The 12,401-nt window shown below is 41.4% G+C and overlaps 1 protein-coding gene across 3 annotated transcripts in view; it reads left to right on the forward strand.

The window, feature by feature from the left end:
- Positions 1-9,893, forward strand: part of LOC139274021 (junctophilin-1-like) — a 188,090-nt gene extending 178,197 nt beyond the window's left edge. Inside the window, exons 5-6 of one of the 3 annotated variants that reach the window (XM_070891076.1) lie at positions 7,868-7,963; positions 8,130-9,893. In XM_070891076.1, the coding sequence (XP_070747177.1) occupies positions 7,868-7,948 (81 nt within the window). In that variant the 3' untranslated portion in view covers positions 7,949-7,963; positions 8,130-9,893. The remainder of the gene's footprint in view (positions 1-7,867; positions 7,964-8,129) is intronic. The other 2 variants (XM_070891083.1, XM_070891090.1) reach the window with 2 other exon arrangements.
- Positions 9,894-12,401: the final 2,508 nt, after the last annotated feature.

The raw sequence follows: 12,401 nt of genomic DNA on the forward strand, positions 1-12,401 counted from the left end.
CTGCGTACTGTAGCTCGATGACAGAGGTTTGGGGTGGTCTTGGACCTGGCCCGGAGACGGCGAAGGTTGAACAGGTTCCCACTGGTTCTGTAGTTTAGTTCCACTCCAGCGGGGAGCTTGTTGACTGTGAGGTGGAGCATGGCAGCGAGGAAGATTGAGAAGAGGGTTGGGGCGCTGACACAGTCCTGTTTGACCCCGGTCCGAACACGAATTGGGTCTGTAATGGATCCGTTGGTAAGGATCAGGGCCTGCATGTTGTCGTGGAGCAGGCTCATCACTGGTTGTACTCACTGAGCCATCAAGAGAGCTTATTTTCAGCGTTTTTGTGCCATAGTGTGCACATGATCAAATATTTCGGTGTATACAAGTCTGCACTAAAACAACGGAAAGTGTACAAAATAAAGCGGCAAAAATGCCTACAGAAGAAATCTTTGATATAATCGACAGTAGTGGTTTTCAAACTGGGGTTCATGAACCACTGGAGTGCTTAGAGTCGGTGATGGAGAGCAAGCCGGTGCGGAGCGGTCGGCACTGCTGACCACGGCAGTGAATGGTTACCATGGCGGTGGCAGCAGCAGCCAGACGCTACAGGAAAAAGAGGAGAAGGAGGGAGGGAAAACGACTGCGGGCCAACAGTGGCTGCAATGCCACTAGCAGCAACAGGAGTCGGAGGCGGAAAAGCGCAGGGCCAGCTGTTCAGAGAAAAACCGACCCTCTCGAAACAAAGATCCCATCCCGACTACCAGCCGGCTGCAGCTGCGCCGGGATTTAGCCAAAAAGAACAAGCCCTGTAAATCGGACATAACATTACATTAAATCTGTTTGTCCACGGTCACAGGCTGGTCAAGGAGCAAAACTGACATAATCTGGGCAGCACTTGAGTACACTGAATAACCAATGCATTTGTAATCTTTTAAAACATCAATGCTTCACAATCACTATCATTTTATACATACGTACTTGAAGGATTCCTGTTTTGTAAATGTCACCATAGCTATATTACAATTCATTGTCAGAAAATCCTGGTACAGTATCAATACAAGGGGGCAATAATAATTTAGATGAGGGGGCTGTGATTACTAATCCATTTGAAAAGGGGTCGTTCAACCAAAAAGGTTTGAGAACCATTGATCCACCACATACACAATTCTAAAATTGCCACTACTGTCCCATGAGCCCATCCCTTCCATTCCAGTGCTGAAAGTTAGGTATCTCCCTCCAGCCTGCTATTTCTTGCTCATTGTGTTGCTAAGGATCCTATACTTCAAAAAGGTATGAGATAAAAATTGAGTGCTCGGTAAAGAAGCCAATTTATCCTTCGACTTCCCATAAGAAAACCCACGGAAGATACTTTGAGAAGTATTCAAAAGGCAAATGTTCATTCCAGGACTTGTTCGGCTCAAGTTATTTGCATTGGGGAAAAAAGATAGAGGTGGAATGTAATTAAGATTTTCAAACTGATGAGAATTTGGTCAATATTTGGATTTTTTTTCTTTACTACATTCTGAATGAGGAACCACAGGATATTTACCATTTAGCCAGATGTTCCGATTACTGTAGAGTGAAGTAAATTAAGTGACTGACCCTTTTATTTATTCCTAGTCTTTTAGCTGCTTTTTTGGAAGAACAGAATGTTGGTTTACCACAAAAAGAATTGGTTGTTTTTCCAGTTCTTCAACTGTTTTTCCTTGTAATCCTGTCCTATACATTGATTTTGTAGTTTAAAAAATAATTTCAGAAAACCAATTTGAAAATTTAGTAGCTCAATCATTTTGAAGAAGTTCCCCATCCCCCACCCAACTTAGAGATGCAAGGCCTATTTTAATTCCCAGCTTGGGAGCCTTCGTCGGAGGCCCGGGAGATTTTAACTGATTTTTAACGCATTTGTGTTTTCAAAAAGAAAAAACCTAAAATATTTTTTAAAAGGCCATTCTGGAAGCTCACTTTATATTTTAATTTGAAACCACCTCTATAACCATTTATTCCTGTCCACAGAGATCCCTTAAGAGTTCTAAAATGTGCTAATTTACTCAAATTTCATTGGTGGAAGTTTTGATCCCAGCATGGACATGACAACTGAGTCTGGAGTATAAGCAGCAAAGAAGATGAAGAGGCAACTTTTAATTCTGTCCAGCAAAGTTTCAATTGTATATACTTTTTTAACAAAAACTTGATATGTGTTTAGCGTGTGCTATTTTGCTGATTATTGATTTTTAACTTTGTCATGATCATGAACTTTATTTTAGCAGCAAAAAGATAAGTACATTAGAAATAATAAAATGGAAAAAGTCCATTCAGCCCATAATGTTTCCACCTTCCACCAACGATATAGGCCCTGAAAGCTCACACTGTTTGCAGCGGTTCTGGGGGCTAAAGTCGGGACAGCTAGCCAATAAATTTTGGTGGCAGCCATGTCCGCAAGTTTCTTGCTCCAAAAAATGAAAGGTACTAATTTTCAACTATGATTTGGTCGTTCCAGCGACCCACCCACCAAATCCCCATGTTCCTAATTAACATCTATGTAAATGAGGGCCATAGCCCTGAATTTCCTGTATTTACAAAAAGCAAATTATTGCAGATACTGGAAATCAGGAGAAAAAAAAGAGAATACTTTTGCAACTCACCACATGGAATTACGCGTACTCCCAAATCTCCATATATTATCAGTTAAACCTCAGAGCCTCAGTATTTTAAGGACTTCCTGGAAGCATTATCCCTTCTCCCATCATTGTGTCTCATGAACTATTCGATCATTTCCATCTATACCTATGCCACAAACAACCAATTGTGCTCCCAACCAGACATTTAACCAACTCCTTTTTGGAGGAGCTAAATTGACTGAGCCTCAACTGCAGTTGCTGGGTGCCTGTTCTGTAAACAATGGAGGAAGTCACGTGAGTTAAGTATTACTGAATATAAGAATCTTGTTTAAAAAATGTTACACATGAATTGAGGAGGTGACAAGCAAACCAAAACAAAGCATGATGAATTACTGGGATTTAATAAAAAATATATTATCAATTAGGTTTAGAATGTAAAAACATAAGAAATAGGAGCAGGAGTAGGCCATATGGTCGCTCGAGCCTGCTCCACCACTTCCCTACCCGCTCCCCATAACCCCTTATCCCCTTATCGTTTAAGAAACTGTCTATCGTTCATTTGGAAAAGCAAAATTTGGTCAGGCAGAGTCAGCATGGATTTATGATGGGGAAGTAATGTTTGACAAATTTGCTGGAGTTCTTCGAGGATGTAATGAACAGGGTGGATAAAGGGGAACCAGTGGATGTGGTGTATTTGGACTTCCAGAAGGCATTTGACAAGGTGTCACATAAAAGGTTACTGCACAAGATAAAAGTTCACTGGGTTGGGGATAATATATTAGCATGGATAGAGGATTGGCTAACTAACAGAAAACAGAGAGTCAGGATAAATGGTTCATTCTCTGGTTGGTTGGCAACCAGTAACTAGTAGGGTGCTGCAGGGATCAGTGCTGGGACCCCAACTATTTACAATCTATATTAACGACTTGGAAGAAGGGACTGAGTGTAACGTAGCCAAGTTTGCTGACGATACAAAGATGGGAGGAAATGCATGTGTGAGGAGGACACAAAAAATCTGCAAAAGGACATAGTCATCATCATCACAGGCAGTCCCTCAAAGCGAGGATGACTTGCTTCCACGCCAAAAAGGGATGAGTTCACAGGTGTTTCAATGAAGGACCTAATATTCCAGATCCCGAACTACATCGTGAAGGGTGGAAGATGCCTGTGCTTGGATTTTTTTTAACGTGTGGTGGCCACACGGGCTTGAAAGATCTAGGTCTTGGTCCAGTGGCAAGGATTAACCAAGACTAACTGGAGACCAGTTCTGCTGCACAGACCGAGCATGCACACATATCGCCCATGCTGCCCCTGGGCCCTCGCCTCTTCTGGGCCCCAGATTCACGGCTCTCCTGGGCCCCGGTCGCTTCCCTCTATGGACTCTTGCCGCTCCTTCGCCCCTCCTGCTGTGCCTGCCCACACTGCAGTCAGCGACCTGGCTTCGTAGCCATCGCTATCTTGCAGCAGCGTGCACTGCTCCCTGCAGTGGTATGCCACCGCACGCTGCTCCCTCCAATGGCCCCGGCCTGCTGATAGCCTGTCTATGTCCTTTTGGAGAAAGACCAAGTGAGTGGGCAAAAATTCAGCAGATGGAGTATAATATTGGAAAGTGTGAGGTCATGCACTTTGGCAGAAAAAAAATCAAAGAGCAAGTTATTATTTAAATGGAGAAAGATTGCAAACTGCCGCAGTGCAGCGGGACCTGGGGATACTTGTGCATGAAATGCAAAAGGATAGTATGCAGGTACAGCAAGTGATCAGGAAGGCCAATGGTATCTTGGCCTTTATTGCAAAGAGGATGGAGTATAATAGCAAGGAAGTCTTGCTACAGTTATACAGGGTATTGGTGAGGCCACACCTGGAATACTGCGTGCAGCTTTGGTTTCCATATTTACAAAAGGATATACTTGCTTTGGAGGCAGCGAAGGTTCACTAGGTTGATTCCGGGGATGAGGGGGTTGACTTATGAGGAAAGGTTAAGTAGGTTGGGCCTCTACTCATTGGAATTCAGAACAATAAGAGGTGATCTTATCGAAACATATAAGATTATGAGGGGACTTGACAAGGTGGATGCAGAGAGGATGTTTCCACTGATGGGGGAGGCTAGAACTAGAGGGCATAATCTTAGAATAAGGGGCCGCCCGTTTAAAGCAGAGATGAGGAGAAATTTCTTCTGAGGGTTGTAAATCTGTGGAATTCACTGCCTCAGAGAGCTGTGGAAGCTGGGACATTAAGAAACTGTCCATTTCTGTCTTAAATTTATTCAAACGATAAGGGGTTATGGGGAGCGGGCAGAGAAGTGGAGCTGAGTCCATGATCAGATCAGCCATGATCTTATTGAATGGTGGAGCAGGCTCGAGGGGCCATATGGCCTACTCCTGTTCTTATTTCTTATGTTCTTATTTCTGTCTTAAATTTATTCAATGTCCCAGCTTCCACAGCTCTCTCAGTATTCCAGGTGCGGCCTCACCAATACCCTGTATAGCTGTAGCAAGACTTCCCTGCTTTTATACTCCATCCTCTTTGCAATAAAGTCCAAGATTCCATTGGCCTTCCTGATCACTTGCTGTACCTGCATACTATCCCTTTGTGTTTCATGCACAAGTACCCCCAGGTCCCGCTGTACTGCAGCACTTGGCAATCTTTCTCCATTTAAATAATAACTTGCTCTTTGATTTTTTTCTGCCAAAGTGCATGACCTCACACTTTCCAACATTATACTCCATCTACCCATTCACTTAGCCTGTCTATGTCCTTTTGCAGATTTTTTTGTGTCCTCCTCACACATTGCTTTTCCTCCCATCTTTGTATCTTCAGCAAACTTGGTCACGTTACACTCAGTCCCTTCTTCCATGTCGTTAATATAGATTTTAAATAGTTGGAGATCCCAACACTGATCCCTGCGGCACCCCACTAGTTACTGATTGCCAACCAGAGAATGAACCATTTATCCCGACTCTGTTTTCTGTTAGTTAGCCAATCCGCTATCCATGCTAATTTTACCCCCAACCCAGTGAACTTTTATCTTGTGCAGTAACCTTTTATGTGGAACCTTGTCAAATGCCTTCTGGAAATCCACATACACCACATACACAAGTTCCCCTTTATCCAACCTGTTTGTTACACCCTCAAAGAAATTTGTCAAACATGACTTCCCCTTCATAAATCCATGCTGATTCTGCCTGAATGAATTTTGCTTTTCCAAATGTCCTGCTTCTTTAATAATGGACTCCAACATTTTTCCAACCACAGATGTTAGACTAACTGGTCTATAGTTTCCTGCTTTTTGTCTGCCTCCTTTTTTAAATAGGGGCGTTACATGAATGTTAAATGAAGTTCAGTCTGCATAAGTCCTTCCACTGCTTTGTTTTTGTTAAACGTTCATGGGATGTGGGCGTCACTGGCAAGGCTAGCATTTATTGCCCATCCCTAATTGTCCTTGAGAAGGTGGTGGTGAGCGGACTCCTTGAACTGCTGCAGTCCTTGCACCTTATACTGTAGTGTACACCTTTTTGCGCCATCTCTTCTTTCCATCTCCCTGCAAAGATAAAAACCTGTTTGCAGGGTCCTTGTCCCTCTACTTTGAGGGTGAGGATTTGCTATAAGCCCCATTTAATTACAGGTTGCCTCATATGCCATTATTTCCTGTTAGTTGAGGGCTGTTTTTTAAAATGTGTTTTCATTCATTCAAACCAGTTAATTTTCAGTGTTAGTCAGAATGCACCATTTGACTGATGTTGAATCCCATTTTATCAATAGGTCCTTATATACGCAGATATAATTATTAAAGAGTCAGTAAAATTTATATTAAATATAATGATAGCACCTTCTGGGTTGTTCTCAACTTGACCTGAAGAAATTGGAAATTATTAATTAATATTGTGTAATACAGAGCTAGTTTGAAAAGAAGCCCTTTGGAAGCATAGAAACATAGAAAATAGGTGCAGGAGTAGGCCATTCAACCCTTCGATCCTGCACCGCCATTTAATATCATGGCTGATCATTCACCTCAGTACCCCTTTCCTGCTTTCTTTCCATACCCCTTGATCCCTTTAGCCGTAAGGGCCATATCTAACTCCCTATTGAATATATCCAATGAACTGGCATCGACAACTCTGTGCGGTGGGGAATCCAACAGGTTAATAACTCTGAGTGAAGAAGTTTCTCCTCATCTCAGTCCTAAATGGCTTACCCCTTATCCTTAGACTGTGTCACCTGGTTCTGGACTTCACCAACATCGGGAACATTCTTCCTGCATCTAACCTGTCCAGTCCCATCAGAATTTTATATGTTTCTGAGATCCCCTCTCATCCTTCTAAACTCCAGTGAATACAGGCTCATACGATCCAGTCTCTCCTCATATGTCAGTCCTGCCATCCCGGGAATTAGTCTGGTGAACCTTCGCTGCACTCCCTCAATAGCAAGAACGTCCTTCCTCAGATTAGGAGACTAAAACTGAACACAATATTCCAGGTGAGGCCTCACCAAGGCCCTGTACAACTCCATGCTCCTATACTCAAATCCCCTAGCTATGAAGGCCAACATACTATTTGCCTTCTTCACCGCCTGCTGTACCTGCATGCCAGTTTTCAATGACTGATGTACCATGACACCCAGATTTCATTGCACCTCCCCTTTTCCTAATCTGCCACCATTCAGATAATCTGCCTTCGTGTTTTTGCCCCCAAAGTGGATAACCTCACATTTATCCACATTATACTGCATCTGCCATGCATTTGCCCACTCACCTAACCTGTCCAAGTCACCCTGCAGCCTCTTAGTGTCCTCCTCACAGCTCACACCACCACCCAGCTTAGTGTCATCTGCAAACTTGGAGATATTACACTCAATTCCTTCATCTAAATCATTAATGTATATTGTAAATAGCTGGGGTCCCAGCACTGAGCCCTGCAGCACCCCACTAGTCACTGCCTGCCATTCTGAAAAGGACCCGTTTATCCCGACTCTCTGCTTCCTGACTGCCAACCACGTTAGCACATTACCCCCAATACCATGTGCTTCAATTTTGCACACCAATCTCTTGTCAAAAGCCTTTTGAAAGTCCAAATACGCCACATCCACTGGTTCTCCCTTGTCCACTCTACTAGTTACATCCTCAAAAAATTCCAGATTTGTCAAGCATGATTTCCCCTTCATAAATCCATGCTGACTTGGAAAATGGAAATGTTAAGATATACTAAAATTGTACTGCTAAAATAACTTGCACCAATCACATTAATAAGAAAGCTTCTTTACTAAAATTACAGAGTCCAAATACAATCTTGGTCATCCTGGTTATGCTGTTGAATATTGGTTTAGCTATTCTTTTTGTCCACTTCCTGACTTGACAAGAATCTGCCAAGGTAAGAATTTAATTGTCTTTGTCAAAGATTGTACTATAAAATTTTCAGCAACTACTTTATCCTCTTATCACTGTCATTAAACTTCATTTTTTCTTGTCTAACTTTAGCTGTGCCTGAATGTGATTCAACATAGTTATTTAATGATCTAACTGTTTTGACCCTTCAGTGAAGTCCTGAAAACTAAGGGTGTAAGCCCACAGTTCTCTACAGTTGTGCCATCAGCCTTATTATTGACACCAGACATGCTGAGACACAGGGAAAGAGGCTTGGAATTGGTGTGGGACTCAGAAAAGCTGAGACGTGGAAATTAAGTCAGGGGCTGATGTGTGCCCTGGTGATGATTTGTGGCTCTGGATCCTCTGAAAACTGAAGCAAGTGGCCATGTTCTTGGAAAAATCTGCTGAACCAGCCTAACCATTGAAGTGCATGGCTGCTCCATCTGCTCTAGTGGAGTGTGACTTAACTGGAAATGTACAGACTGCACTTTTGTTGATGGACGCTAACAGCTGCCTTACTTTTTTACTGTCTTGACGTTTAGTTGGGAGAAGGGAACGGCTGCCAGAGGAATGTGGTTGGAGGATTCTGTGCTGTGGATGCAATTTCCAGTGGTCTCCTATCTCGGTAGAAGAAATACATTAGCAGCATCACTCAACCAGTCTTATTCCATTACCTGCTGCTCCTAACATCTTGTACAGTGTTCTGGGAGATTATTTTGAAAAAGTTCACACATTTTTGCATGAAAATTATAAATTTTCTGTCACAGATTAAACTGTTTTTGTCTAATGTTTAGAGCATTTATTTAGATCAACCTGAGTTCATTTCCTTTGCTTTCAGTGACCGAATTAGGACCCTCCATTTAATTTATATGATTACTGAAGTGCTGGTGACCAGTAACCCAAATTTTCATATCTATCAACACTGAGGAACTGCCAGTTAAGGAGGGTTTTTTTTTTGCATGTAGAATTTTTTTTTAAGTGAAGTAAATTTTATTATGTTGAATACATTCAGGTAGAGCATTGTATTTTGAATGTTAACAAAGCTGATGCCTTTATAAGTCTTCAGAAATGATAATGTTTACCTCAAACATATTGGCCTCTAAGGACATTTTTTTGGAATGTTTGTTGAATCTTTGTGTCTTAATTATTTTAAGTGACACTAATTAATGTGGTCAAAGATGATTTCTGTACCATTACCTTGTATCACCCTTCATGTTATTGTGTTGGCATGTTTATTTCAAAAGGTTGGGTATTTGATGTGGTTAATTTTAGACTAGATTTATTTTAATCTCAAAAACACAAGGGCTGGATAAGTTTTTTAAAAATTATATATAACTGTTGAAGAAAGATTTCATATTCCACAAGTACTGAATTTAAATGTAAACTGTATGCTAGTTTGCATGGTTAGTGCAAAATGTTGTCAACGGTACACAATTTCAATTGACAACATGAAGGTGGTACTTTTTGGAGTGTATAGACGCTACATAATTTATTATCTGAAATCAGGCTGATTTCAGATCAGTAATAAATGGTATTTTTTGCAGAGGTGTTTTCAGAATCCTGTGTGTGTGGCCAGTGTGAAATGAAGAAGAAAATTGCAAAGACAGAAAAAGAGAATGAAAGACAAATTGTTGCCAATGTGGAGCAAATCTGACCATGCTTCAAGTGGAAATTTAACTCACAAATATGTCTTTGGGTCAGTGCTAATGTAATAAAAGCTTATGTAAAACCTTTTTGTCTGGCACAAAAATCGAGAGTTGTTGGGAATGTTTTTTGAAATGAAGTTCACTTTAGTAATTTAATTTTTAAAAAAAAGGATTTTCTTATATTAAAATCATGAGCTTTTTTTAAGAAGCATGAGCCAGAAACTACTGGCATTTTTCTAAATGTACACAGCTCTATTTTAGCATGGATCCTTTTTTCTTTTTTAAAAATAAATGACATGCTATACACTGCTTTATATTTATCAACCGATGCTCCAAGTGGACAACACTTGACAGTTGTCAATAAATTGTTATATATTCTAACACTTTGAATGTCTTTTTCTGGTGTTTTGAAACTCAGAATTCTTTAATTCTGTTCTTTGTAAACTTATGATCCTTCATTTGTTCTGTACAGTTTTCTTGACTGTAATTGCTTGAGAATAAAACTATTATTTGTTCCTACAGTCATGCTGTGTGTGCCAGTTATCTGAATGCCAGCTACATGTTACTCATATTCACTCCTTGATCACGGTCACATTTTCAGGATCTTACGACCAATTTTGCTCAAAAAGGATTTGGAAAAGGAGTTACTTTTAATGTTTTCAAAGCATAATACATTCACAAATTTTTCAGGTGCAGAAAGGGGACCAAAAGCACCAATTTCACAGTGCTGTCTCCCACACCACAAGTGTACCTCAAATACCTATGACCCCAATTTGAGGTCAGACAACTTTCCAGGCATTCCTGGTGAGTCGGGTCCCTTTCATATGTCAATGAGGGGTCTGATGCCAGTGTTCTGTTCCCTCCGAGAAATTGGGCTGTCCTAAGTGGAGCAGACATCGGGCCTGCACGGCTCAGGTTTTCTGGACATGGATGTAGCCCAGCAAGCAGCCGCCACCAAAAAAGGTAGTTTTCTTTTAAGTTAATGCAGAGCCAGGAGAAGTGGGTTTGCTCCTCTCGGCTCCACAGCACTCCTCGGGACCGCTGCCAGCCCGCAAAACATTCCCAATTGGCTTCTCCCAACCTTCGCCCAGACTTACCCAAGGACCATTGCTGGGAGGCAAGAGACACAAAATTCAACAGTTTCAAATAGGCAAGCTGCCTCTGGAGGCATGATAGACAGTGGCAGTATACCTAAATTATTGAAATAAGGCCCAAGGTCCAATTTTGAGCCATCTGGTGGGGCAGGTACTCCATCAGTTATGAACCTGAATATGAGACATTTCCAATTTCCACCCCAAATTCTTTCTTAAATTGGCACAGAGACAATATGTAGTTAAGATGCAAATGAGCTAGCGTTTACATTGTTTCTCCATTGACTAAATAATAAGCAATCCTTTAATTGCCTTGGCAATTAAAAAATACCACATACCCATTGTTTCAAAAGGCCATTGATCTATTTTCTGGGTGTGACCTGAGCGAGAATAAAATACCGAAACACAGACATATCCAGTCATTTTGGTTTTTGAAACAGAATGCTGTGAGGCAGCCGGGTTGTAAAAACTGCAACAGGTTGGAGTGCGAGAGAGAGTAGCAATCATTTTGTTTAACTCAAGCTTTTATGAAAGGGAAATCATGTTTGTCAAATTTGCTGGAGTTCTTTGAGGATGTAACGAGCAGGGTGGATAAGGGGGAACCAGTGGATGTGGTGTATTTGGATTCAAGGCATTCGATAAGGTGCCACATAAAAAGTTACTGCACAAGATAAAAGTTCACGGGGTTGGGGATAATATATTAGCATAGATAGAGGATTGGCTAACTAACAAAAAACAGAGAGTCGGCATAAATGGGTCATTTTCTGGTTGGCAAACAGTGACTAGTGGGGTGCCATAGGGATTGTTGCTGGGTCCTCATCTATTTACAATCTATATTAATGACTTGGATGAAGGGACTCTGTGCAATATAGCCAAGTTTGCTGATGAAATAAAGATGGGTGGGAAACCAAATTGTGAGGAGGACACAAAAAATCTGCAAAGTGATATAGACAGGCTATAGAGTGAGCAAAGATTTGGCAGATGGAGTATAATGTGGAAAAATGTGAGGTTATCCACTTTGGAAGAAAAAAATAGAAACGCAAATTATAATTTAAATGGAGAAAAATTGCAAAGTACTGCATGCAGGACAGAGGGACCTGGGGGTCCTTGTGCATGAGGCACAAAAAGTTAGTTTGCAGGTACAGCAAGTAATCAGGAAAGCAAATGGAATGTTGGCCTTTATTGCAAGGGGGATAAGAGTACAAAAGCAGGGAAGTCCTGCTACAACAGGGTATTGGTGAGGCCACACCTAGAGTACTGTGTACAGTTTTGGCCTCCTTATTTAAGGAAGGATATAGTTGCATTGAAGGCTGTTCAGAGAAGGTTCACTAGGTTGATTCCGGAGATGAGGGGGTTGACTTATGAAGATAGGTTGAGTAAATTAGGCCTATACACATTGGAGTTCAAAAGAATGAGAGGTGAACTTATCGAAACATATAAGAAAATGCGGAGGCTCAACAAGGTGGATGCAGAGAGGATATTTCCACTCATAAGGGAAACAAAAACTAGGGGATATAGTCTCAGAATAAGGGGCCGCCAATTTAAAACTGAAATGAGGAGGAATTTATTTTCTGAGGGTTGTAAATCTGTGGCATTCTCTGCCCCAGAGAGCTGCAGCGGCTGGGTCATTGAATATATTTAAGGCGGAGATAGACAGATTTTTGAGCGATAAAGGAATAAAGGGTCATGGGAAGCGGGCAGGAAA

This window comes from Pristiophorus japonicus, chromosome 1, assembly GCF_044704955.1.
Source record: "Pristiophorus japonicus isolate sPriJap1 chromosome 1, sPriJap1.hap1, whole genome shotgun sequence".
NCBI lineage: Eukaryota > Metazoa > Chordata > Chondrichthyes > Pristiophoridae > Pristiophorus > Pristiophorus japonicus.